Source organism: Pseudochaenichthys georgianus, chromosome 12 (assembly GCF_902827115.2).
Source record: "Pseudochaenichthys georgianus chromosome 12, fPseGeo1.2, whole genome shotgun sequence".
Taxonomy (NCBI): Eukaryota; Metazoa; Chordata; class Actinopteri; order Perciformes; family Channichthyidae; genus Pseudochaenichthys; species Pseudochaenichthys georgianus.
In genome coordinates this window covers 25,818,502-25,845,407 of record NC_047514.1, presented here as the reverse complement: position 1 = coordinate 25,845,407, position 26,906 = coordinate 25,818,502, and the positions used below count along the sequence as shown (strand labels likewise).

At 40.7% G+C, this 26,906-nt stretch overlaps 3 protein-coding genes across 5 annotated transcripts in view; all 3 read right to left on the bottom strand.

Annotated features, from left to right (window-relative positions):
* LOC117455859 (electrogenic sodium bicarbonate cotransporter 1-like) overlaps positions 1-9,117 on the bottom strand; it is a 38,792-nt gene extending 29,675 nt beyond the window's left edge. For all 3 annotated transcript variants that reach the window (XM_034095471.2, XM_034095472.2, XM_034095473.2), the window contains exons 1-3: positions 8,798-9,117; positions 3,793-3,866; positions 2,693-2,860 (exon numbers count right to left, since the gene is read on the bottom strand). In XM_034095471.2, the coding sequence (XP_033951362.1) occupies positions 2,693-2,860; positions 3,793-3,866; positions 8,798-8,814 (259 nt within the window). In that variant the 5' untranslated portion in view covers positions 8,815-9,117. The remainder of the gene's footprint in view (positions 1-2,692; positions 2,861-3,792; positions 3,867-8,797) is intronic.
* A 181-nt stretch (positions 9,118-9,298) lies between these two features.
* Positions 9,299-14,404, bottom strand: dck (deoxycytidine kinase). Its single transcript, XM_034095937.1, has 7 exons — positions 14,204-14,404; positions 13,813-13,928; positions 12,289-12,482; positions 11,880-12,027; positions 11,423-11,538; positions 10,990-11,089; positions 9,299-10,081 (listed from the first exon to the last, which is right to left on the bottom strand). Exons 1-7 carry the CDS (start codon positions 14,304-14,306, stop codon positions 10,055-10,057), a joined length of 804 nt encoding a protein of 267 aa, XP_033951828.1. The 5' UTR covers positions 14,307-14,404; the 3' UTR covers positions 9,299-10,054.
* Positions 14,405-15,257: 853 nt separating this feature from the next.
* On the bottom strand, positions 15,258-26,819 carry LOC117455993 (MOB kinase activator 1B). The gene is made up of 6 exons (XM_034095681.1): positions 26,490-26,819; positions 25,087-25,253; positions 23,391-23,484; positions 22,416-22,549; positions 17,376-17,539; positions 15,258-17,260 (listed from the first exon to the last, which is right to left on the bottom strand). Exons 1-6 carry the CDS (start codon positions 26,501-26,503, stop codon positions 17,183-17,185), a joined length of 651 nt encoding a protein of 216 aa, XP_033951572.1. The 5' UTR covers positions 26,504-26,819; the 3' UTR covers positions 15,258-17,182.
* Between the last annotated feature and the right edge of the window lie 87 nt (positions 26,820-26,906).

Genomic DNA, 26,906 nt, shown 5'->3' with positions numbered 1-26,906 from the left:
AGAGGAGCGAGAGAGGATTACTCAGGTGCTCGTCTGCGAGCCGCAGCTCAACGTGATGCCGGCAGGTTAGAGAAAGGTGTGAACGTGGGGGGGAAACACGTCCCAGATAGAGGGACTATGTTCTTCTCGTACGATAAGCATCATGGGGATGCCTTCGTGTTCTCCTCTTACTGATCTGAGTAACAGATCAATAGGCAACTGAGGTCCTGAATACATGTTGAGGGGACGATCTCGTAGAGGGAAAATAAGATTATAAAAACTAATGTATGCCTGTGTAATTAGAACAAATAAACTTGACATTGGATTATCCTTGTTTTGTTTTTTTTAAAAGGATTTGTAGGGGAGGGTAAGGGGCTTCCTTCACTTGGATCACCACTGTTGTTTTTTGTGTATGCATGTTTTTTAAGTGGAACTTGTTTTATGGCTGCCACATGTGTGAAAAGCCAAATCAGTAAAGTTAATCTTGATTTCGCAACATATGTAGCAGCTGCTGAATATTAAAAAAATGAAAGTGTCAGATAGGGAAACATCAGTCATGACACGCCGGTTGCTTGATAACATATCCCACCATGATCTGTAGCACACAGTGTGGTTTTATTTCCAAATCCAGTTAGAGGCATCCATTTCTCTTGGAGGTCTGTTTCTTTGCAAATGTTATACTGCAGTCAACCAACAACACACAAGCTTTCTTATTGTCCTGGTTTAACCTTAAAGATGATTTAACACGCCTTAACATGTGATGTTGCAGTTCTACCTGTTCATCTTTTTACGGGTTTGTTTAAAACTAGGCTACCACTTCTAACCTACACAGACTTCTCTTCTGTATTTCCCCAGAGTGAGTGCATGTCTGCACACGCTGCTAGAAAACTAAAGCTCCTTTATGGTGTCTTTGAATTCTTGTGCGATGCGTCTGCTATGATTGGATTAAACCACAATTTACTGCACATTTGATTCAAGCCTCATCTTAAAACTGACTTTCAGATAGTAATTACCAGCTCGTGATATCTTAGAATTGTAAATGTAGTTAACCTTTAAAACAGGATTCAGGCATGTTGTGCTGATATTATTGTCCACAGATGCCCCACACACGAGTTAAGAAGAAGATCCCTTCCTTTCCCATCTCCAGTTCACTGTGAGACCTTAATGGCTGCCTCCACCACAGTAAACACGCTCCATTATGCACTTTCCAGGCTGTGCTCTGAGAAGGTGAATTCCAAGGCTGCAATAATTACATCTTGCAAATAGCTTTAAACCTGATTGTAATGTTTGCTGCTCTTTGAATTCCCTATTGGTTTGTGTGGTGGTACAGGCTATACAGAGATTAAACAAAGACCCACATAATGATATGGCTCATGTACCAACCGTTGCTCTTGGTTTCCCACCGGTGTGACCACAAGGTGTTCAAAAGAGAATCCCAACACATTCAGAAGATGGATGGCTTTGACACTGACCTATATCTGAAGACCCTTTCTGATTTACATCCTCATGATCTTGAACATGATCTTGGGATTATTGGTTTCACAACGCCCCTCCTTAAGCTTCTATGCATGGAGAGACATCTGGTGTGTTTCCTTCAGCAGGAAGAAGACTACAGACACTAACATTCATTTAGTGCTATTTGCAGAACAGCACTAAAATACCATGGATACGCACTTTATTGGAGTTATTTGGAACTATTAAAGGATTTCTGATGTTGAAACCCGCTTCATCGTGTTGACAACCATCTGATCCATACTTGTTATTTCACTGCTCTTATAAGTACTGACATTACATTAGGCCCATGATGTGTAGCCTTATCCTCATATCACTTATCGCTGTTTTGGCTCCAAATCTTTCTTCCCATCTACCTTGTGTACATGTTCTGGGAATCCTTCCTCTCAGATCCCACACAGTTCAGTGTTAATCACCATGACAACAGATAATACCCCTGTTGTAGTTACTTCACACACGTTAAGCCAATCCGGTATCATTTGCAGATTAGTATTCGACATGTTCCCATTCCCTCGCTCCACTAATTCTGTTGAGTGTAGGTTTCTGTGTTGTGTTTTTTTTTTTGGGTGCTGCCACCCAGTGTCCTTAACTACAGAAACACTGATACTGTGCTTCCCAGAGGGCTGCTGCACCTCGCCCAATGGGACTCAGCCAACATCTCAAATATGATACAACTGTTATTAATGTGGTGAATTTATACTCTGATCATTACCAGTGGTCGATTGTAGTACATTTACTCAAATACCATTTTGAGTTACTGGTACTTTCCTTGAGTATCTATGTTACTGTATTTATTTTACTACATTTTAGAAGCCAATATTATATTTATTTGACAGCTTTAATACTTTACATATACAGATAATTAGCTAAAACTAAATATAAACCACTACTAAATATTGGTTATAATATCCAGCAGCAGTATATAAAGTAACTACAACTAGCCCACCTTTACCAGCTGTGATGAACACATTAACGCATCAGTAATCATAATGCAGTCATTTAATATATTATGGGCCATTTTCCATAACAAGGACGACTACGTTTGCTACCTAAAGTATATTTCGATGCTTATACTTTTACTCAAGTAAGATTTTGTATGCAGGAAATGTACTTGTAACAGAGTATTTTTAAAATATGGTATCTGTACTTTAGTACTTCAGTAAAAGACCTGAATACTTTTTCCATCACTATCATTACTCACCGAGGGGTTTGAGGATGCTTGGAGGGGATTCGTCCGCGTCCGACTTGGACCCCTCCGTGCCGTGCTCGGCTCGGTCCCGCCTCTCCTTGTGGCTGGACTTGCGTCTGTGGCGTCTCCTGCGGTGGTAGCTCTTGGGAACATGCACACCGATGTACACGGTGTGGTGACCTGTGCAGAGCGACAGAGGAAACGCAGGTCAGCCTACTCTCCCGGTTACAGGGAAATCACAGCACTGGTGAATGCTGGCAATTTGTCTCAGCACTCGGATGCGGTGTGAAATGTTTGCTTATCACAAGGCTGCTTTGACGCAAACAGTTTTTTTTAGCTTGCCGAGGTCGAAACGGTTCAGTGATAATGTTGGTGGGTTACTTATCAGTCAGTCAAACTGCAAAATCAAATAAATAACTACTTCCTACACTGCAGCTTATACAGGAAATGGTAACTGAATGTCTCCAGGAAGTAATTAAAGAGACGCAGAGAGAGAGAGAGAACACTCAAACTGGATTTACTGACTGAGTTAGTGATGAAGCAACCATGTATTTTTCCATTCAACCATGAATTCCATAAACATGCCTTTTTGGATTTGATGGTATCTTTCACATCCACAGTTGTCAGTTTTGCTTCCTTTTAGAAACCAAAGACCACGTTAGGCACACGCTAAACAACATGCACACCACATTCCCGTGCAAGAGAAGCAAAAAGGATGTTGCAACAATTACTGCACACGCACGCACAGCTTGACATATTTCCAGACGCTGTGACATAGGTCTCTTTATGGGCAAGTGTTGGTTTGTGAAATGTGAATGCAACTGCATGAAAGCCTATCAAGATAAATGATTCTGTGGCTTTAGCTGACAGCCAGCACTGGACAGGATTAGAGCACTTGAAGACACTTCTTCCCGTTCAGAAATGTCAAGATAAAGTGGATATTTCTTCATGTTATATAACTTGTTGAATTCTGTGCTTGTACTAGACGGGACACTTTAGCTTCCACATGCACACTATGCTGTGAACAGTATGTGTGCAAAGACAAGGATAGGTTAATGCTTATGACATGTCTGTCAGCTAGACAATGTGCTGGAATTCATCACTGATCTTACCCTCCACTTCCTGTTCATTGCAGACATGTTTGACACAAGACGCTCCTCTGTCCAAGACTGCCTCGTCTTCAACTCTGCACGGCAAAAGAGATACAATATTCAATATGGATCACCACATGGTCGCTGGAACATACTTGAAGATTTACACGTTTTGTCCTCCACCATCAGAGACAATAAAACAAATGCAAATTAAACAACCAAATATTTGAATACACATGAATCAAAAACACATTAAGAAGCAACATTTTCAACCTTTAAGACAATGTGATTTGCCCTATTTTTATTCAAATCCATGTTGGGCCCAAAAATAAAAGTCATATTCTGGTTATTCTGTAACAAAATCCTGATAAACACACGTACTCAGCTCGTTTCTGCTGCTGAATAAGCATACAGGCTATTATATTGCTCTTTGTTAACTTGTAACTGTGGCACAAAAAAAACCCACATTTTAAAGAGCAATATTGAGCCACGACTTCCATAACAGTCATTTTGTACATTTTAATAAAAAAATAATAATATGATGAATAGGTGCTCAGATCAAGCGCTCACGTGTATTCACCTACAATGCTTTGCACAACATTCATATCTTTTCTACAGCTCCTTCTCCTCTGTGAGCGACTCTAGAACATGTAAAGTAAAAACCACTTTTCACCCAGTAAGATCTGGAGAGTCATTATTAGACTTTAAGGTGAACAAACAATGTCTTATTTCAGAGACATCTTCTGGACCTTCAGTTTACTTTGATCGGTAATTGTCAACATCCCTCAAAGCAGGAGTGTGCCTCCTCCAGTCCAGCAAAGCGTGGACTAAATAAGTCAATAATGGAAAAATTGTAACTTTAAAATGTATACTCTGCTAAAAAGAAATTGCAAAATGGAAAGAATGCATGGTCTTCTTAATACAACGTGAAGAAGGTTGACGTTTCACTCATAGGAATAACGCATTTATATTTAGGCATAATGTCAAGAAACAGAAAGCGTATAAGAGGATCCAATTATTAATCTTAAGCGTGTGAGTATCAAATAATGTATTAAACTGCAGTGGCTAATTTGTCCAGTTTTCTCCAACAACAAAAAATAAATATTTGATTTTAGATGCGCATCAAGAATGTCAATAAACACATGGACAGTTTCCACTGAGAAATCTGCGTCTGGGGATGACACAGTTCAAGAAATGAGGGGATGGGAGCAGTGTACATCAGCTGATAAATAAACAAAGTCCGGAAGGACGCAACTTGTTCCTCCGATTGCGCTGCACGCTCATCTGAACCTCCCCTGTGGTTACGCTATCAGGCCTTAAGAGAGAGGGAGAGAAGCAGAGCGCTGACGTAATGTTGATCCTCCAGCTCGGAGATCAAACAAGTGTTAAGGAGGGGCCGGGCTCGCTGCCAACTTCACAAGCAATACCAATACAGTGATTAGACTCTGTACCCTGCTTTTGTGGCCCATTGTTGCTCACATAAAGAAAAGAGGAGTCTGGTTCCCACACAGCAACCTGTGAACAACGCCAGCGCTATTGCTCAGCTGCAGATTCTGTGAATGTTCTGTTCTACTTGTCCTCTCTCCTTTCCCCAAGGACAGAGCGTACAGAAAACACCACCCGATTCAGGGATTTCGGTCACATGTTTTTTTCTTTTGGGAAGAACTCATACTTTTCCATTTATCATTAAATGACCCTATTTGCAACTAAGAATGTGTAAGTGAACAGACATAGAAAGCAAATGGGTGGAGTTTTTCTATTTTTCTTGCAGACATTGCATATGCAAAGGATCTGTAAACAGAAGCACATCTCCAGCCTGTAGCGTTTACGTCTGCAACATGTACCATGCAGGCAGGTCATTTCACTGAAAACTATTGGTCTCACAGGAGAGCAAAGAAAGCTCAACTTGCAGGTTAACTATGGCCAGTCTGTGGCGCCACGTTAAATCGATCTACTGTAAAGGCCTCAGACAGACAGGGAGACCCTCATGTTGAGAAACATACCACAGGTGGTGCACAGATCAAAATAATAAGACCGGGATGTAATACAGAAGACGGAGGGAGCTGCAAGGTGAAAAAGCTTAAATCTACTCTACAGTAACTTGGGTCTAAACGACTTTATGTCAAAAATGTGAAAACCGGTCAAAAAAATAAAAGCCAAATGCATCTCTTGTAAATGTATATGAAGCACAAGACCGATAAGATCCTTGTTCTTCTTATAAATATCAACACTGCTAAATCTTCTTTTTCATTTGTCTTCTTCTGCATGATTAATACAAATAATCAAAGCTGGGTGAGGGTCAGAGCGATCAGATGCAGTCATCTCACAACCTCTCACTTCTGTGTCTTGACCTCATGAGGCTGGATAAAGCTGTCGGTGCGTGAGGAGCCGGGACCAGCTGCTGGGGATCAGGGATGGTCTACTATCCCATCATTCAAGGGTGCTTTTCACTATAAGTCATGTTTCTTTTGGACAGACACTGTAATTTACTATGTTCATTCTGAATTTACTTTCAAATAAAAAAAACATCTATATTGATTCTGACTTTTCTACATCCAACTCACAGGTCTATCATTGCTTTGAGAAAAAAGATTATTAATGTACCCCTTTTAGAAGGGAAGATATGGTCATTTGTTCTGGGAATGTCATTTTCGAGCCTGAAACCTGGAAAACAGGCTCAGGGCTTAGGATATTATACCTTTTGTGATATTAAATCACCCGCTCAACAGGTCTGCCTTCACTTTTGGAATTTCCTCGCATAGGTGAGGAAATGGATTGTAGTGAGCATCACTCAGCAGAGCACAAAGGAGCATTCACCATTCCAGACAGCACACAGTCATTGCATGGATCAAAAGTAAAAGGGAACATTTCCTCATTGTAACACATTTCGAGAAATGACTAGAAAATGAGGAATACAAAAATCTTGTGTTTTTGCAGCCATTGTGAAAGCAAAGGACAGCAACATTAGGTCACTACAGGTTGTTTACTCTTGGTTTCACCCCATGTTGCTTTAAGGCAGGGGTGCCCAAACCTTTTTTGAACCAAGAGCTACTTTTAAAGTTGCCAGTCTGCCGAGATCTACCAGTCCAAATAGAGAGGCGTAGCCATTACTGACAGCCTACCATGTAAATACACACTTCTACTTGTATAAAACTGACCTTTGTACGATTAATACTTCATAAAATACTGCAGATCCTTTATCTTACCTCTTTCTAATCTACACACAAGTATTTAACTGAAGTTACACAACAGTGTTGTTGATGCAGAGTTGGAGTTTATCCACACGTCACACTACAGTGGGTAATGTTTTCAAGAAACATTGAACAGTGCTGCCACATATGACACAGGGAAAAAAGAAAAGACACTGAACCCTTTCTTTGCATTATATAAAAATAGTGTTACTACAAAAGTATAAATGAGGCTTACTAATAAGACAGCTCAGATCTGAAGCTACTCAGGAATCTGCTGCCAACGTGCAATAAAAAAGACAAAATTAATAGAATCAAACCCTTTTTTTGTTGCATTTTAGTAGAGTATAAAAATAAATGCCTTTAAAATAGGATGCAAGCAACACTAGTTTCTTAACCTGAATTGATAACAGACTAATCAATTTAAGTTTGCATTCTTATACCATTTTGTACAATAATTATAATGAATAAGTTCAAACAAACTAAAACTTACAGCTGATTAATAACGGTATCTAACTTGAGTTTTAATTATATCAAAAACCTGTTTAAATGCTACTGTTATTTTTACTGTCCCCCAAAAAGCGCGTCGGCAGCCTCCAGGAATGCTTCCTTCACAACTTCGCCGTCTTTGAAAGACTTCATGTGTTTCGCAAGAACGTGACTGACACGATAAGATGCTCTGGTAGCAGCCTTGCTCTTGTTGTTGGGCCTGGTGAAAATGGACTGCTGTGCATTTAGCTGTCCTTTCAGGCCCCTCCCCTTTTGGAGCGTAGGGCAGAATTAGGAGGGAATTACGTCTCGTAGCGTTTGTGCACTGTTTTGAAATGCCGCTCCTAAATTACCCTTCTTCGATAAAGCCACACTCGCATTGCAGATGGACTTTGAAATTGGAATAGATACAAAAATAATCATCCTCCCACTCGGAGGGAAAATTATATATTTTGTTTTGTTTTTGCTTCTGCCATAATTGCGGTCTTGTCTTGTGTGTCACTCCTTTTGACGTTGACACGGAAAACGTCAGCGAAATAGTGCCCACTGGGTCACGCCGGCCAATCACAAAGCTTTGATGCATTAAAGTGCATTATTCTGGCACAGATAAAACAGAGTATTGTTCTATTTTTAGACACATCTCGCGATCGACTGGGAATCTCCCCGCGATCGACTGGTTGGGCACCCTGCTTTAAGGGATTGTGCCACACCTACTAACAATTCAGTGGGGCTCACACTGATACTTTAAACCTTACGTACACTGGCTGCAGCTGAAATTCGCAAACTAGCTGATGAATTCCAGGTGCATGTCAGAAAAGTTTCCACACTAACTAGTGCGTTTCCGTGTTTGATAGTAACCCTCCAGTCTGATTTGTTGCGGCTGCTGCGTCATTGCACCAACGTGTACACACACGCTGGCTCACAACCAGTGTGGATTTTTGGGGTGTCTGCTCAGCTCGGATACCGCATGGTCTGAGGCATACACAGCTTTAATCATAAAGTTACACCAGGGACAACTCTCCAACGCTTGGCCTGCTTTCCCCGCGTCACTCTAATTTAGAATGACAGCCTGGAAAATAGATTAGCCTTTTACAGGACGTCCATAACCACAGCAGTAAGCCAACAGTGGCTGCAGCCAAGGTGTAACTCAACCCAGATGATGCACTGAATTTACGCACAGAAAATATTACGGAAAACACTCTGAATGTTCAGTTAATTTGCTGAATGATATTCACCTGATGACTAATTTACACCTGGCAAGAAATGGACCGCAAGCTACTAAGTAAAAGTTCACAAACATGGTTACTCAGACTGCTGAAAAGAGTAAAAAAGGAAAACCATGAACTTACTTCTTTTCGGAACTCATGGTGACAAAGTTCGCTTTTACAGATGATCAGTGTGGCGTCCAGCAGTCCTTTTGCAGTCGATGTTTGAAAACCTCTAGCTGACGCTTTTTTTAAGTGGATAAAAGAAAGGAGTCGAGGAGCTATCTCTCTGGAAGGCTTTCTGCGACTCTACAAATGTAACTTGTAACACACAATCTTCATATCGTGCTGGACTTCTGCAGGTTTTCTCCAGGTGACATCTTGAGCTAAAGTCTCCCTTTGTGTCTCGCTGGAAGCGTGTGGAGAGCCTCTGAGACCGCAGCGTGTCTTTCTCCATATTTAAAGTGCAATCCCTCCTCCTGCGTGACGCCACCGGGGGGTGGAGGTCACAAAGTTGCTCATGGGTGGCGCACCAAACACTTAAACTGTACAAAGGTCTTGTCTACTGTCCACATTGCATTTTAAAAAGGACATCCTATATCACCGAATGTGTTAACAATGAAAATAAATAAATATTAGACGTACTTTCTTTGTTTGGACGGAGAATTCCATCAGCGTGGGCCCCGTTTATTTGTAAAGTACAGTTTATATCAAGATTCAACCTATGAATAAATGCTGATGTGTATTCAGTTGGTATATCGGTCACATACTAACATAGTCATTATTGATTTTAAACAAGTTTTTAAATGGTTGTGTGTACACACACACACGGCGCCATAGGTGAAGGAAGGCACCTATTTCAGGTAGCATAACACAATTCCATTAAAGCTGCCAGGTAAAAGCAAGCTCAGCAGTCTGAAATAGCTGACAGCAGTGCATTATGGGGACTGGCGACATCTTCTGGAAGACTTGAGAAGATTCCAGTCAGAGCCATAAAGGCCAGCTATTACAATCTTTTATTTTGAAAATCAATAAACCCTGGGTTTGGATGTTTAAATAAACTAAAATGATTTTAATTTGAAAAAATACTTTCTTCTTAGGACTTATTTCTACAGTATATATTAGACAAGGAAACACACAAATGAATAAAGTATTTCAAGATAATTGTCATTTGTAAGGACCAACAGGCATGCATATGCACACAAAATATTTACAAATACACCAAAAATGTAAGAAAACAGTAATAAAAACGTTTTTTTAGAAAAACACCACATGTCAGATCATTAATGGGGATTGTAGGGGGTAGAAAAATAAGTTGTTGATACATTTCCTCATTATACAAAACTCCATCCAGGTTCTCTTCTTTGAGCTACACATTAAATCTCTATCATCAGTTGAATTCTACAAAGTGCTCAAAAACTCCTTGACCTGAAAAATAAAAAAACAAGAGTCAGCATGAGTTAACACATTAGTACAATCATTGCTGTTCTTTAGGGACATTATTTTCCAAAATCACAATAAGTGAAAAACAAGTAGCTTTCCGAATTGGTGCAAAGGGTTATGGTGATAACTGGAAACATTGTGAAATCTCTAAAAAGCGTCTGTGTTTACCATCAACATGAAACTGCTACATAAGCATCCCTGCAGGCCTCATTACCACAGGTGAAACCTGGATGTGTGTGTGTCAGTATCACAGCAAACACCCAGTACACATTACTTCATTTGGTTTCTAAATAGTGAACACATGTTTCATTTTTAAGTGAAAATTGGGCGAACATGTTTCTAATACAAATGAAGTGGTTTCAAATCTTTTAAACTAAAGGTCATTTTCTTGATTAAAGTGAAGCCTTATTCTATCTTCTCTCAAATGACACAAACGTGTACTTATTGAAACAAGTTGATTTGCATTAGAAACATGCTTCACATTTGTTATAAGAAATCAAAAATGAAATGCTCAATATTATAGCATGTAATGCTTTAATAGCTCGTTCATACTGCATCAGATAGGATTACATGAATGTACTCTTTTGATGATGTGGAGGTGGAGCCAGTTGAACTGCTTTCTGGTCAGGTAGTTACAGGTAACATACCTATCATGTCATCCTTTGTGTTTGCATATACAAATAACTAATTAAAGTCACTAACCCAAACAATAAATGTGGAACTAAACTCGCTCTGAAAGTAAAACATCATTATCACAAAGGCCATACTCTGGTTAAAGAATCCAGCTGTGGGGATAACAAAGTAAAAAGGCGTGTTTGGGGTATTTGGGTGGAGACAAATCCCAAAGCATTCTGTCCATTTCAAATCTTACATTTGGCTGAACCGTCACTCACCTTCTCAATCATGTCAGCGCTCTTGCTGTGGTTTCCTTTAAAGTCTTTATTTACATCCATGGTCAGAACGGGCACATCATTGAGATACTCAAAATCCGTTCTGTGGGCCGAGAGCACAGGGGACACTGTCAGTGATGATGAAGCAACATCCAAATGGATGCAGTATCCTGCATATGAATTAAGCTCCTCCCTTCAGAGGATGAACGATCCTGGTTAGTAAACCGTGTTCAGAGAATGGGACAAACTAACACATTCCGGTAGATCACATGTATCAACAGTTTCATGTATTAGTTGCCCTCGGGTTATTCTTATGGCCGAGATCAGTAAGAACATCCTTTTTCTGTTATCAAAAGACATCTGTTGTCCACACAGCAATGCAACGTGTGTGTGTGTGTGTGTGTGTGTGTGTGTGTGTGTGTGTGTGTGTGCTCACCTCATGGTCTTGTGCTGCAGCCAGCTCTCGTGCTTGAAGTGGAGTTTCTCCAGATACTCCAGAGGGATGTCTTGCTCTTCTTCTCTGCCTCTCAGATGCAACCGCTGTAAACATTTCTACACACAACAAAATCATATTACTGAAACCTGTAAACCTCAGGTTTCATAACAAGATGATCAATTATTTGCAATTTCCACATGATCATATAACACATTACCTCTAAACTAAATGTGTAATCATTCTAAAATTGAGTCAGAATAAAGAACTATAAGTTGACACAATATCATGAATGGTGATGCACTAGGATGTAATAGTGACAGACTTGCTGTGGATGATGATGTCCCTCCATGACATAACACATAGTTATCAATGTGACTCCCTTAGTATGTTCCTGAGCAAGGTCATTCTATTCCGGTGTACTTTGATTGCAAGGAGGCAACAGAGTGCGCCAGCCTACCTCCGGGGCCGCTCTGAGGTAGATGATACCGTCCAGCTCAAGGTGCTTTCCAAACTGGCTGTGCAGCCACCCGTGCCAGTCCTGGTAGATGGACCACTCCGTCTCGTTCAGGCACTCGCTCTCATACAGGTTGGCTGCAAAGATGTACCTGGGACATTAAGGACAAGGATTTTCAGATTATTAAACATATAACAAAATAACCATATTCACATTAATCCCATTATCCATCAAAACATATTTTTCAATAAAAAGATTGAATTTCTTTATAAGCCATGACATCTTAAAATGAATACCAAAACACAAACTGTTCAGCTTTTGCCAAGACTGATGGATAACCACCGTCATCTTTTTTTATATCTGCACCAATGCTTTTTATACTTGTTGAATTCATCCGTTTTTTCAGCGGTACCTGTCGCTGTAGATGGAGCGCTCGAAGAACTGCACTGGGTTCTCGGCTTCTCGCAGCTTCCCATTGGCCGACGTGATCTGAGCGCGCACTCTGCTGATGCAGGCGTAGCTCTGGAAGGTGTAGGCCCACCTCTCAGGTTTCTCATACATCATCTGCAACACATTCCCCCCACTCCTCTGAGAGGTGGTCAGCTCCTGAGACACAGGGACAAGGAGAATGTAATAATAATAATAATAATAAATTACATTTTTTATTAGAGCGCTTTTACAGGTGCTCAAAGCGCTTTACAAGTACACATTACACATATTAGACATGTAAGAGTCATTACTGCAATAATGGAATGTAATAGAGGTCATACGTGAGTGCATCCCAATTAGGGATCAATAAGTGTGTTGCAAGTATCGGTTAGTGTACAGTCCATGTATTTGTACATTGATTGCATTCAGATTGCAATCCAAACCCAACATTGGTTGTTTTCCTAGTATATGTTTAAGCTAGTGAAAATCATCACATTGAAATGGCAGCAACTGGATAATGTTTGCAATGTTGCATTTTGGCAAAAGGAAAACAATGGAAGAATCAATCATTAAAACACATCTACTCGGGTCAAAACTACTTATACCCTATTAAAAAGGTAAACTAAACAATGTCTCCATAAATGCAGCAATTACATTGATTTAAGTTTTATCCAAAGCTTAAAATTAAAAATGGCAACTCGCAAGATTGATGACTGAAGCAGAATGACTTAAACACACTCCTTCCACCATGCATGATTCTAATGAACATCATCCTGATCAGCAGAGGGCGCACAACCATCTATGTGTGTTCACAATATGCTGAGAGGTGGCAGCAGATGAGTGTAGGAGGATTCCTCAACAGTTGTCCATACTGATAATATCCCTTTACTTTCACAGTGAACTAAGGGGACATTAATGCAGATGTATCAGAATCCTTAGTCATCAAGAGACTATACCATTCTACGATACAGTACATGTTATGATATGCCAACAAACTAGTTCAAATCACCCAGAATATTGCTAAACCCACAGTATGAGTGATGTGTATATGTGGGTGTGTTAAACCACCAACAATGAGTGTGAGGCTAGCCCTGCGGTTGTGTTGGGGGGGTCAGAGATGTTCGCCCCGGCCCTCGGAAGGCATGTTTATCTGTCCAGAGAAGGACCATCTGTTGGGTGTGTGTGTGGTGATGACCAGTGCAGATATGTGGACAGATGGCAGCTGCACTCTAAATACAGATGAAGACTCTCCCGGTCATCTTCATGTGTGCAGAGCATGTTGAATCACTGGTTGAGAGAGGATCGCAGCATGCTGGTGCATATTGAAATGTATCCCAGACTTAAAGAGGAAGCAGCGCTTGTAAACACAGCAGATGTGAAGAAAGCAGATGTGAAGATATTCCACAACCGTGTGCTGCGTATTCACTGTGTATGGGTGCCAACAGTCTATGGTGCCTGCCAACTGACTGATTTGGGACTGATTACTTTTAAAATGCAATGTGAATACCTCAAAGTCACTGCCTTTTGTTTGGACATTGCACCATCTGGCGATTGGCTCTGGTACCACCTCCCAGTCCCCGCTCTCCTGCTCCAAAAGCCGCACAAAGGTAGATTTGCCCGCCGCTGAACACAAAAGGATCCAGAAAGTCAACATTGATCATAGTCAGTGATATGTAGCAACACGACATCATGCAGGTATGTTAGCTGTACTGTTAGTATAGTTAAGTGGAGGCATACAATGCATTCAATTGGCGGTAAAACTGTAACGAAACTATAGTGGATCAATAAAGAGTTATCACTGTCTGGAACGCAACACCTGCCACCTAAACTAGCGCGCAGTTAAGGTTCTGAGCTAGATTTTTTAAATGATTTTCGCCATAAAGTGGTGCTTTGCTCACCAATATTTCCCTCAATTGATATCCGGCGTATCTTCTTCTCCGTGGAGTCGTTCATAGTGGCGTCTATTGAGTCGGGACACGGCCTCTTTGGAGTTAAAGACATTTTCTGCAGATTAATAAACCTTCTTGTTAATCAGAGCGGTGAGAGATGCAGCTTGTGGTTTAAAATTTGGCGGTAACCCTGTCAGGAAGTGGCGGTCTGGTGCGCGCTGTGTCCCCGCCCAGGAAGCAGCAGCTGCCCCCTCACGTGGCCCGGCTCCAGGCGTTGTGTTGTTGTAATACCATTAATGCAATACCATACTGCAAACATACTGGATTATTAAGAGAAACCCCTGGATTGAATTGTTACTAATTAGCATTAGAAACAACATTTAATTATAGTATCAGAAGTAAAAGCACTAAATCTGTAGAATAGTCCATGTCAGTGTTGATGAAGCAGTTTTGTTCTTTAATCTAAATTAATGCATATTTTGTATTACAATTCTTAATTTGAAAGGTAACTGGTATAGCTATTTAATACATGTAGTAAAGTATAAACACGAGCATTTCTCTTTGATATGTAGAAACAATACGTTTTTTAAAAAAAAGTATAAATTGTAATGTTATACTATAAAACCTGTCGTACTTTTTGAGGAAATGTATTATGTATTATTAAAATACTCATTACACAATCCCCCACAAATCATAAACACGTATAGTTGGACTCAAAGTAAAGCATTTAAATGTTGCCCAAGTAAATTAATTGAAAACGTACTTTAATTATCAAAGTTAACATCAGCCAGAAAGCGTTCAGTCAGTTACATGATTGGAAAATGATCAACGATGAATTAACATTCAAGCAGCACTTTATTTTGTAGTTGGTTAAAGAGGATTTTAACAATACTTAAGTGATATTTAATCTGAAACGAAATATATTTTATAAACTAAAAATATGTTTTGTATGGTACATTTCCCTCTGAAATGTATTGGAACAAAGTGTAAAGTGGTATAGACAGGGACAGTTTTAGCACAAGTACCTGGTATTTGCACTCGACATAAATAAACATACGCTTCATTCAAAGAGTCAAGACCACCTTTATTTTCCTTGTAAACAGCAGAAATCAATTCAGTAGCATTGAAAACCCATACCAAGCCAATATTTACAAACATCTCAAGAATTATTACAGTCAAGGAGGAAAAACCGTAGGCAATAGGCTATGTTACGAGCATTTCATAAGGATGAGATGCTTTCAGGATGACTGATTTTCTATTACATTTTCGGATATCTGGTGAGCAGTAACATTCAGAATAGTAAGCTAAGGAAGTGGGAAAAGATACAATAAAACAAACAGGGTTTCAATATGGGGGAGGAAAGCAGCCTCAAAAAAAAGACATGATGGCAAAAGCTACCACTCCATGCTCGCTGAAAAACTATCTTTAAGACAGGTCGAACCCTCAGTATTTACATGTGTGCATTGAAGTATTACACCTCTCTCACAAGTTATATAACGATATATAAAGTGTTCATCTCCCTGCTTTGAAACCAAACCTGAAAGACCATTTCATCAGAACCCAGGATGTAAGCACTACAAAGGAAATTAATGTTAGATAAAGTATGCATGAGCCACCCTTTTAGTGTAAATGATTGCATCGTCAGCAGCATTTGATATTGGGAAGGGTTCATGCATCTGCTGTTTGACGCACAGCAACAAACGACCCAAACAAAAGCATGATACATCTCACTTGGGCCTCACAGCCAATCGCAGAGGGGGTGAAGCAATTCAACATTCATTTGGGGAAGTAAGAGGGGAGGAAATCAACTATGATCAGTCACATGATACAGCTTCTCACAAAGCACAGTCTATGCAGAATAAACATTCAGGCAAAAAGAGGTCGGGGAAATAGTTCAAAGTGCTTTATGGCTCGTGAGAGAACAAGGGATGCAGCATAATCCAATTCTTATTGAACAGGTCGTGAATTCAAACGGGTCTCTATTTCTATTTGAGGACGTTTATATTCAATTTGAGATCCTTTGAAGAATGTTCCTAAGTTTTGTTTCTACTTCAAGCTTCGAGGGGAAACGACTCGTACACAGGAACATGTCGCTAAAGGAAAAGCTACAAAGTTTAATCAATTTAAGTCCATGCTACAACATGACAATATTCTAGCCTTGTTCCTATGTCCTCACAACATTCATGTATCATAACCTGCACAGAACACTTGGTTAACAGACTTTCTAAGTAAGAATAACATTGGCGAGTATGAAGAAAACGGGCGTAAATATAGAACCGCAGAAACTCAGAAGGAGGTGGCATGGATCATCTCATGTTTCGTCTATTAAGTCAGTGGTTTATGGCATTTATCTTCTTACAGCTTTCTTTGTTGAAATAGGGCAAACAATGAGCCATGTGAGGCACTTGGGATTATTTTGTTTTCAAGGATGCAGGCTCTTACAGATGAGAGAAAAGCAGACCCCAGCCCAAATCCTTCCATGTAGATAATTGAATAAAAATAACTAGCTACTGCGGTGAAGTTGGCTTAAACTCGAGCCGTAACACCCCCATAGCCTTCCTAATATGATCCAGTAACTTTGCTTACACACTTCTCCCCTGCAAGTGAGTTAGAAATGGGAATCGAAGAGCGTCGAAACGCCTCGTGTTGCCATAAATCCAAGTGAAACAAACATCTGTGCAGTATAATAAAAAACTAATGAACATAAGTCTATATTATTCTAAATGTAAGCCATGACTGAATGCTGGGGCTCGTTCCACACCAATAAAAACATCTCCTCCTATATGTTAATCTGTGGTTTGTTCTAGTGTGTAGTCCCTGATAGCGTTAGCCTTAACCCTATCAAGACCCTTCCCTCTTCCTGGCCTTATTAAAAACATTTCCCCAAATGGAAATATAGTATTTACTGCATACATACATACAGCCAGGGCGGGGCGGGGATCTGTGCAAAAAACTAGAAGACCAATAAAATAAGGGGTACATTGCTATTTATCTATCCTTGGTTGTCAGTTTTTCAATCAGCTCCTGAAGTGGAACCAGCTCCTTCCTGTCAATGAGGTTGAACTCCTGGAAAGAGACGGGAAGGGAGCAGACACAAGTCAGATGATCCGCGAGAAGCTACATGTTAACGCTCAGCACATCGTACAGAAAAGTCCGTACTCGCATGTCAGATATTCTGTACCTGAACAAAGAAGATGAAGTGTTTGAACGACGTGTTGAGGTGGGCCTCCTCCTGCAGCTGCATCACAGAGTCAAAGTGCTGGTGGTAGATGTGAGCGTAGACCCTGAACAGGCGCTTCAGGATGGTCTTCGCCACAGACATAAAGTTCCGCTTGAAGGGGACACCTGGGGGGGAAAGGAAAGGAAGACTTATGATGCAACCAAAGATATGGATAGTACAGTCAGTGGTTAGGGAGAGGACATGACTGGATGGAAACACTTTCGGTTGTTTTTAGAGTTTCAAAATGCCCAAAAATTATAGGTATTTTACAAACTGTGCTTGATATAATAACAAAACTGCATATATTTTATTATTCTATATACTAGTATTTTGTTATAGTATACTATACGTAGCTTTTTGGTATATCTATATTTCGTAATAATCATTTTCTATATCTTAATGTTCTAATAGATTTTTTTTGGGTTGTTTTCATTACAATGTATCTTCTTTAACTGTTTGTGCCATACACACCCAGGCAGATTCCTCGTATGTGTAAACCTACTTGGCAATAAACCCGTTTCTAATTCGGATTTCTTCAGGCATAGCTTAAATACAAATAACACATGGGTAGGATCGCACCATCAAACAACCACTCGACCTTTGAATGATGCATTTTTCCTAAACGAGCTATTTGCTACGAAGAAAAATAAAAAGCCCCGACAGCTCAGAGCAATGAACACCGATGCAGCTCCAACATGTTCTCGATTGCACATTTCAGGCAGGCCGCAGCAAGATGCGAGTGAAGTGCAAACAATCAAGAGAGCAATAAGGAACCAGCTCATGGAAACAACCCGGGGACAGTCGGGTTGTTGATTCAGCGAAGAGATTGTGAGTAGAGAAGCCTGATGGACAGCTTCTTCCCACAGTGTGCATAGAGATAGCGTAGCAACAGAAACACCACACATCTATTATTCAAAAGGCGCCGGTGACCGACAGGTAACCACCTAGGGCTGAATGTGCACATGGTCCACTCTTTTGAATAATTAACTTGGACACGAACTAGACTAATTCAGGAATAGTAATAATTTAGAGGTTAAGGTGGGATAAAACCTCCTGGTAAATAGTGAATAGCACTTATTGATGTAGCGATGGTGGAAATGAAGCCCATTCTATCACGACTGCTCTTTCCATTGAGATTCACAGAGGAAAGGACGAGGCATTTCTTTGTGTTGGCTTCCACCCAGCTCTATTAAGGCTCCACCCTTGATAACCCAAGCCTCTACTAGGAAGGAGGCGGAGAACTGAGCTGGTAAGTATTCAAACCCTTCTCAATGAGCCTATACATGGTCAACGACAGGCAATTCTAAATAAGTTCATCTGAAGTATATGTGAAATATATTTCGGGTCATACAAATAAGCACAAAGACGTATTTATGTGTGCTCAGCTGATGACAACGCAGACAATCTCCCCTAAGGACTTTACGAACAATTAGGGATGTAACGATACCGAAAACTTACGGTACGATAATATCGCGATAACAAGTCCACGGTACGGTATTTATCGCGATATTGAATAATAAAGGGGGAAAACAAATGTTTACTCGGGAAAATGTTTCTTTATTACATAATAAATGTGATTTGTAGCATGTTAGTAGGATAGCAGTATTTTAAAGTGTCTAAAACAAAGTGACAGTAACCGACTGGAACAAGAAAACCAGTGTGTTTGTACCTACAGTACTACCAAACAAAGTAGGCATTTTCTTTGTGCCACTGCATCTCACAAATAAACATTTAATAATCAGACCCTGCAATAAAATGAATCACGTTTCACTTTAGTTTTTCAAGTAACTCAACTCAAACCCACGAGTCACTCACTCGGCATCATCAGACGGGTTTTTAGGAATATGAGCATGTCCACATTTCCAGTATTTATAAGCTGGGATGTTTGGGCATTTACAATATCCCCTGCTCCGGGAAGAACTCTCTCGCTCGGTGCTGATGTCGCTGGGACAGCAGTGGTCGCGTTAACCGAATATTTTATTTATCAATGACGGAAAAATGTGAAAGCAGTCATTTTGACAGATTAGAACAAACTGGGAGCAGCGCCAGCGTGTCCCCGCAGCGAGGCTCCGGTGTTCTGCCGTGGTATGCTGCCCTCCAAAAGGACATGATATAGTTTCAAACCGTACTTTGTGTACAGATCAACACATGTCTGGGAGGCTTTGCTTTACGCTGTGCGCGCTCCCGCGAGGTGCATGCACACACGGCCCCCCCCCTTGACAGTTCACGAGCGTGCTCTCTCGTGAACTGTTCAGACCCGACGGGTAATAAGGGATTATGACGGACATTTTACGATCCTGTCTGTCAAAATGACGGACAGCGAAAAAGTCTAATGTCACCTCGGTGGGACGGAGAGATATGCTTTGGCCATGGGTGCAGCAGTGGGTCAAACTGTGCATTGTCTCTCCACCCCTTCAAAAACAATACCGTTTTTGCCAAGAAGGTGAGGCTTCTTGACAGAGATATAAATATACTGCTGGTACTCGTCAATGTCTCTAGGTGTGTACATGGAGCCCTGTACATACGATGTCCTTTTGTGTTCTGTTGTTTTATGTTCATGTTGTAACCCACTTGCTGCCATGTTGGAGAGGTCTCCCTTGAAAAAGAGATCGATGATCTCAATGGGACCACCTCGTTAAATAAAGGTTTAAAACTAAAAATAGTGTTTAAAAAAAATTATATATATATTTTTTAAACTCGCGGTAGATTTTGTCAGTCTCGCGACGGTATTCGGACGTTTATTTACCGCGATACTGCGATATATCATTACATCCCTACTAATAATCCATTTCAGCTTGTGCCACACATATTTATCCATTACTAATGGAACTAACTAACTAAAGTTTATATAAATGCGTAAATTCAATACAATTAGATTAATATTCATTTATTTTGCAAGCAGGTTCATTGTATAGTAGGTGTTTTAAGTAGAGCCGGGACTCGATTAAAAAAATTAATCTAATTAATTAAGGCTTTGTAATTAATTAATCGAAATTAATCGCATTTTTAATCAAATATACATATTTGACCTGAGAACAGTGAGAAGCAATTTTCACATGGATTTTACTCCAAGTGGTCTACAGTCCAAGTGCATGACATGCCCTGTGGGCCATCTAAGCTAATTTACAGATGGCCCTGAGCCCAATAGAGAGTGCCCTGAAAAATGCACGCGGACGAAATGGCACGAAGGGTTTGGGGGGCCTCCGTCCCCCTAGAAAATTTAGATTTTTGCAGGTCTTAGATGCTGTCTGGTGCATTCTCTAGACTGAATTATAAGATGAACCACCACAATATTATATTGTACAATTTCAATTTTATTCTTCATTTCACTTGTTTGTTTGTTCTTGTTTGTGTTTGCTCGCTTGCATGCCCTGCATAGCTTTAAGAAATACTTAAGTTGTTGGTCAAAACACTTTCCATCTGATGAAGGCAGATGCCTTCCCAGATGGAAAAAAGTAGAAAACATTACATTCAGTTGTAACTGCCAAAACAAACATTATTTACACTATTATGGCCCCTGTTAAAAATGTGTAATGTTAACTACTGTAAGTTGGTCGAACGAATGCCTCCTCATCCGGAAGCTGACCGAGCAGACCCGAGCAGCAGTCGAGAGGAGCCGAGCGCATCCGCGAAGCACACGTCAGAGTTCCCGTTAGCCGGCAAATCTAAATATCTTCGGTCAAAATAATTTCCCTTTAGAGCAATACCGCTTCAGTTGCGCCACTTATGTGACAGACAAGAAGAGTATGTGACAGACAAGAATAGTCAACTCTAATGTCTAACACTTCATGTGGAGAAAGAGATGTCCTGTATGGGTTGATTGTGCGTTGATCTGTTGGTAATGCCTCGGGGTTCCGGTGGGCATGTAAACTAATGCATAATGCTGCGCTATACTTTGTGGCCTCATCCAGTTGCATAGCGACACTTATTGTGTAGTTGTCTTTTAATAAGCAGGTAGTCATATCATTAGCTAGAACTAGCTGCATCTGATCGATATGGACATAAACGCGAGTGAAGTCTAATCTGACGGGAGAGAGAGATCAGCTGCTGCTGACGAGTCGACATGCAGCTCTGCATCACATGCAGCGGTGAGCGGAACAAAACACACACTTCAGGTTATCACACGTAGCTATTTTAATTACCTCTCAAACTACCTAAACGAGTTATAGAGATGTTTAGTTTTACTGTCGGGTCACTCATTACTGGATCCGCGAGCTGCATGATACTGGCATAATAGATTGCCCGATCGGGCAACCAGCAGGTGAGGCTTCATTGCCCGAGCTAAATACTAGATGGCCCCGGGCCATCGGGCAGTCCTTAATGTCGAGCCCTAATCCAGTGAGCCAGGGAGCTGGTTATTTTCTCAGACGTGGACTTACTTATCCTGGCCCTGAAACCAGTCATCTGGTTGAGTGTGGGTTGGGTCAGGGTGTGGTTCCTTGCACTCGGAGTCGGGCTAACTGCTACATGCTAGCTGCTACATGCTTTGCATTTAGGTGATACTTTAGGCTTGATGTGCTGCGGTGATATGCAAATAATTGTTTGTATAATTTGCACACAACCGTGCTCTTGTCGACGCTTCCACCCGTCCGTTTTTTAAAACAAAATGTCCCATCCACGGGCCGACCAAAGCGGTCTCATCAGCTTGTTCGTTCATGTTTGACTATTGTTCACCGTGGTTTGTTGTTGTTTGAAGTCCCATGCTGAAGTCATGAACGTTAGTTGGTGCTCCAGTATAATCGGTACGCCTGAAACTCATCCAGTGAGAAACGTTCCGCTGTGCAAAAATAAGTGCGATTAAAATGCGTTAATTTTGTTAACGCGTTAAAGTCCCGGCCCTAGTTTTAAGCATCGAGTAAAACCATCAGGCACAAGAAAATAATGACGCATCAGCAGGTTTATGGATGTTGCTCCCGTTAAAAGCTGAGCAGTGATAGAAAACATGAAACCCTCATAAATACAAATATAAAGAAGATAAGATGAAGAAAACGCTAATCTTACCGATCTTTGAAGGGAAAAGGGTCTCATCGTCCAGCTGGTCTTGCACCCAGGTCATGAGGTAATCGATATACTTGGGAGCGGAGCATTTGATTGGCTTCTTGATGTTGGTTCCATCCGCCCAATGGTACTCGTATCTAAAGGAAAAATGTAGATGACCAACATTATATATTGAAAAACATGAATGAATTGAATCGAGGTTCACCGTCATTTACCACCGACGTGCATGAAGTGTGCAACACCATGGTATTTCTGACTTCAGTCTCACTTCCTCTTTTACAAAAGGCTGATGCAAAGTCCCCAAACGCATCACTCCCTGCATCAGGGAGGTTATGCTTGAGACTCGGCCATCTGTCTGTTTGGTGTCTGTCAGCAGCATTACTAAAAAAAACTACTGGCCGGTTTCGTTTTGCAATAATTGGAAAATGTAGTTCCTGACCGGGAAAATTCTACATTTCCTCAAGTTGGAACAACAACTCAGAAACAGATATCAACGTCTTGTTTCAATGCTCCAAGCAATCAAATGTTACACGTCTCCTTTGTAGCATCCATGTTGTTTTTAATATTACGACTTAAAGCATGTGATCAAGTTCCAGACTAAAGATCTGAGGAGCACACGAATGCAACATTGGCCTTCAGGGAGGTTTGCACTTTGGTGATGCGATTCTATTACTCATATGGACCGGTCAGTCTTTCAGAAGTCAACATGGATGTTGTGAGCTCAGCTTTCCCTGTGGTATACTTCTTTGTAAAACATTCAACATAATTGACTGATCCTGGCAGCAGAGGCTAAACTGCTGACTAGGGTAGGTGTTTTACATGACCTCTTCTGTGTTATGAATATGAACAGAACTTCCATCTAATACTAATTGAGGTCATTTTGTCTGACTGACAACTCCCTGCTAGCCCTGTTGAGCCATGCCAGAGGAAGACGAGTGAGGCAAAGCTGTGGTTGCTTTGGAAAGATAACAAACTTACTTGGGACCAGCAGACATGACTGGACAGCTTTCTTCAGTGCAGAAATCTGTGATGGTGCCATACAGCATGTTGATCTGGTTGAAGAAATCCACAGCTAAAAAAAAGAACAAATAGGAATTGAGTGTACATGAGAAATACCGTTCCTCCCAGCACATACAGCTGACATCCCCCCCACTCCACTACCCCTATCTAAAGTACACACTGACCCCAGTTATCAGGAACAAAGTGGTATCACTCATTACCACAGCCATAGAGCCAACTCTGGCTCTCCATCAATTGGAGAGGTCCTTTTAAAGTGTTGGCAGCGTTGGTGTTGGTGCTCCATTTGCCAATCTCACAGGAAAAACTCATATTGAACAGCTGATGTGTGAAGTCCTGCGCCGGGGGACGCCATGTTTAAATGACTGGGTTTACGCAGTCTCCAATAAAGGTATTTGTGTCTAAAGAGTTTGTATTCATAGCAACATGAAGGCTTGATAAGAAGTTAAAAAAAATAACGTAACCTCAGGTCTGTGGCCTCTGCCACACCCTCAACTTAACTCATCAATTGTCACCGTGACCGAGTTTCCGAGAGCGTGGAAAGACAAAGAGGTGTATGACAAGAAACAACAGCTATACAGAACGTCATAGGTGCTCGGTGGTGGGAGTAAACTAGAGTTGTGGTATGTACACCTTCACTAGCCATGAAACTTTTGGTGCTATTGTTACTATCCGTCACAAGGAAATGCCATCAAAACATAGTGCTGGGAGACGTTGTTATGCACAGGATTTTATTCCAACTTCCTTTTTTTGTGCACGCTAAGCTTTAACAGCTTGTGTAGCATTGACTAACATTACTGCGTTTCCACTAACCCTATACGGAACCCAAGAATACAAATCTTGCAATGAGCAGTCAAGCTATTTCCCTGGCAACAATGCTAGTGAACGCGCCACATTGTTGCCTTCCAGTTTCTGTTAACATTTTGTAAAAATATGCAAGTCATCCTTATCAACTGCAATGACTTGAGTCAATGATCAGAATCACATTGTAGTCCTTACCATTTGATGTTCTACTTTAAACAAGCTCAGACACCAGACATCTCAAACCCTAAGGGCTCTCTAAGGCAGGAGGAAATTCAACTTCCACTGACAAGTCCTTTGTCTCAATTCAGAGAAAAGTAAACGGAGCTCTCACAGCGCAATGAGGTCTATTTAACATTCACAGTGGTGTTTCCAGCATGACTGCACAGGGTCCTCGGTGGAAACACCAAGATCTTACCCCCGATAGTTCACTCAACTGATTCTTGATGCCGACTAACTGCGATCTCAGGAGCAGGATTACCGAGTAGCATGCAAATACGAAAACGTAAGAGGTGAGGGAACAGATGAAAACAATTAAATATGTGTAAAAGGTACAGGCACAGAGTCACAGGATTTAATAAAGTTAGACTAAAATACTATTTCGTGCAACAGTCAATCATAAAATTAAACGCAGAGTTAATCCCAGGTCAAATCTAACATATTGTTAAATCTGTTTCCTTGTTTCTTCTCTTCAATATTTGCCATTGTTGATGTTGCCAATGGAGTTTCTGTGATGCAAGAAAGACTCCAGATATGATCGGACAATAAAGTATCACTGTATCGTACACTCACTCTGCCAGGAGCACCAATCAACACAGGGCGTAAGGAAGGTAGAAAAGGTCAAATTGGTGCTTACTGTTGACTGCGACCCACTCATTTAAGTCTTCCCCCTCGGGCAGCATGACTGCCATGCGCAGGTTTCCACTACCCAGTGTAGCCTCTGCATGTTTCAACAGCTCGTACTGATGCGAACCCTCCGGGATATTCTTCTTGGGCTTGAACGTCTTGGATGAACGGTTTCCACTGTGAGTCACATTGCAAACAGGAAGACAGTTAGTGTGATAAATAAGAAGGTAGTCAGATATGATGACTCATCATGAGTTCACAGTGCCCCTGGCACTAGGTGAGGGGCTATTGCTCACATCAAGTCAGTATCTTCTGACAAAAGCTGACAAAAGAGTTGAGCTCTTGTTGACTTGGTGTGTTTGGCAGGAACAGTATGTCTCCATGTGTTTAATGAGGCCATTTGGAGAGGGGTGCTGTATTCAATCCCTCTCATCGCCCCATTAAACAAGAATTTGAGTCTTCACAACATGGTAGGTTACAAACTAAAAAACAGCATTCCCTGTAATAGGTGCATTCAAATCTATATAAATCAACATCCTAGACATTATGTATATTCTAATAAATCAAGAGAACATTTTAATTCAGTTTAATAGCAATCAAATGCCTTGATGTAAAATGATGTTATAACTTCTCATTCTGCTGAAATGTGCTTGAGGCAACACGATTAATTAGGAATCAGCTGGAAATAATCAAAAGTGGAGCTGTTCTTGAGTAAAATAATTATACTACACATTAAAAAAAAAGGCTTTATTTGTCTTGTAAAGGGCATGTCAGAAGTTTGGATCCATTTCAGATCAGTAGTAAGTGAAATAAGTAATGTAAATTGACCTATTTGATTGTTGAGTCTCTGAGGTTGAGGGTTTTTAACTCGACTCATTTACCTAACAACAGTCACATCCTCACCAGAGGGAACATTTAATGTTATCCCTCCACCCTCTGATTTGACCCATAAACAAGGTATTTTTGTGCTGCTTTAGAAATACCAGCGAAACAACTTTGTTACTTTCATCACATTTGGTGTCAAATATTGAATTGTGCGTTGTGTTACATCAGGGCTGCTGGATTAGCTTTTGGCAACAAAGTGTCCGCTCCAGCAAATATCTAGGCCGGACAGACATCCCCTCTCAGTTACAATTTGCTCTGGCGTTAGTACGATGTATCTTAAAAGTGTTTAGGCAGAACAATAAGAGGGTGCAAATAATTTACTATAGATGCCAATAGTTAAAACCATAAAAATATAAGAAAGAATGAAAGTAATACATCACACAATCGGATGTGATTCCAGCAAGTAGACACAACCCGTATTATGCTATTGCTAACTAGCTAGCTTTGTAGCGCTAACATCTCTGATATTTCCATAATATAAAACAACATGACATGTCCAAATAAGTATTTATGAAAGATATTACTCACAAAAGAAAGCTCATGTTTCCTTGGACCGTACAAAAATAACTCTCTTGGCAAAAAAGCTAACAAGCAGGTGAGACCAAAGGGATTGTTTGTTAAAAACTCTCACACGTCCTCGGTTATTCTCAGGCTTCCTTGTCTGCTCCTTGTAAAAAATCAAAAATAACTATTACTTTAGCTGAAAGTAATACGAGTGTCTACACGTCCGTATGAAAGAAAATACATAAATTGTGTAGAGAACTGGTCCACTGGATGCTGTTCTGTACGCTGAGAGGCAGCAGCGTACTGAATGTAATGCTAACTTCTTCATCTGACGTTGAAAGCAGGTTCGACACATTTCTGTCGTGTGCTGCCATCTAGTGGAGCTCAATATTCAACACTACTGCTCTTTTATTTCAATTTAATACATTTTAAATGTCCTGT

What these genes read in the sequence shown, in the direction of transcription:
- dck (XM_034095937.1), bottom strand. Translation starts at nt 14,306, where the DNA reads ATGTCTTTAACTCCAAAGAGGCCGTGTCCCGACTCAATAGACGCCACT. An exon ending in ACCTCAGAGCGGCCCCGGAG is followed by an intron (nt 11,539 to 11,879) that starts GTAGGCTGGCGC and finishes TGTTGTGTGTAG; the next exon opens with AAATGTTTACAGCGGTTGCA. An exon ending in GCGCTGACATGATTGAGAAG is followed by an intron (nt 10,082 to 10,989) that starts GTGAGTGACGGT and finishes TTTATTTTTCAG; the next exon opens with GTCAAGGAGTTTTTGAGCAC.
- LOC117455993 (XM_034095681.1), bottom strand. An exon ending in TGAGTGGGTCGCAGTCAACA is followed by an intron (nt 23,485 to 25,086) that starts GTAAGCACCAAT and finishes TCTTTTTTTTAG; the next exon opens with CTGTGGATTTCTTCAACCAG. An exon ending in GTCATGTCTGCTGGTCCCAA is followed by an intron (nt 22,550 to 23,390) that starts GTAAGTTTGTTA and finishes TTTTTCCTTTAG; the next exon opens with ATACGAGTACCATTGGGCGG.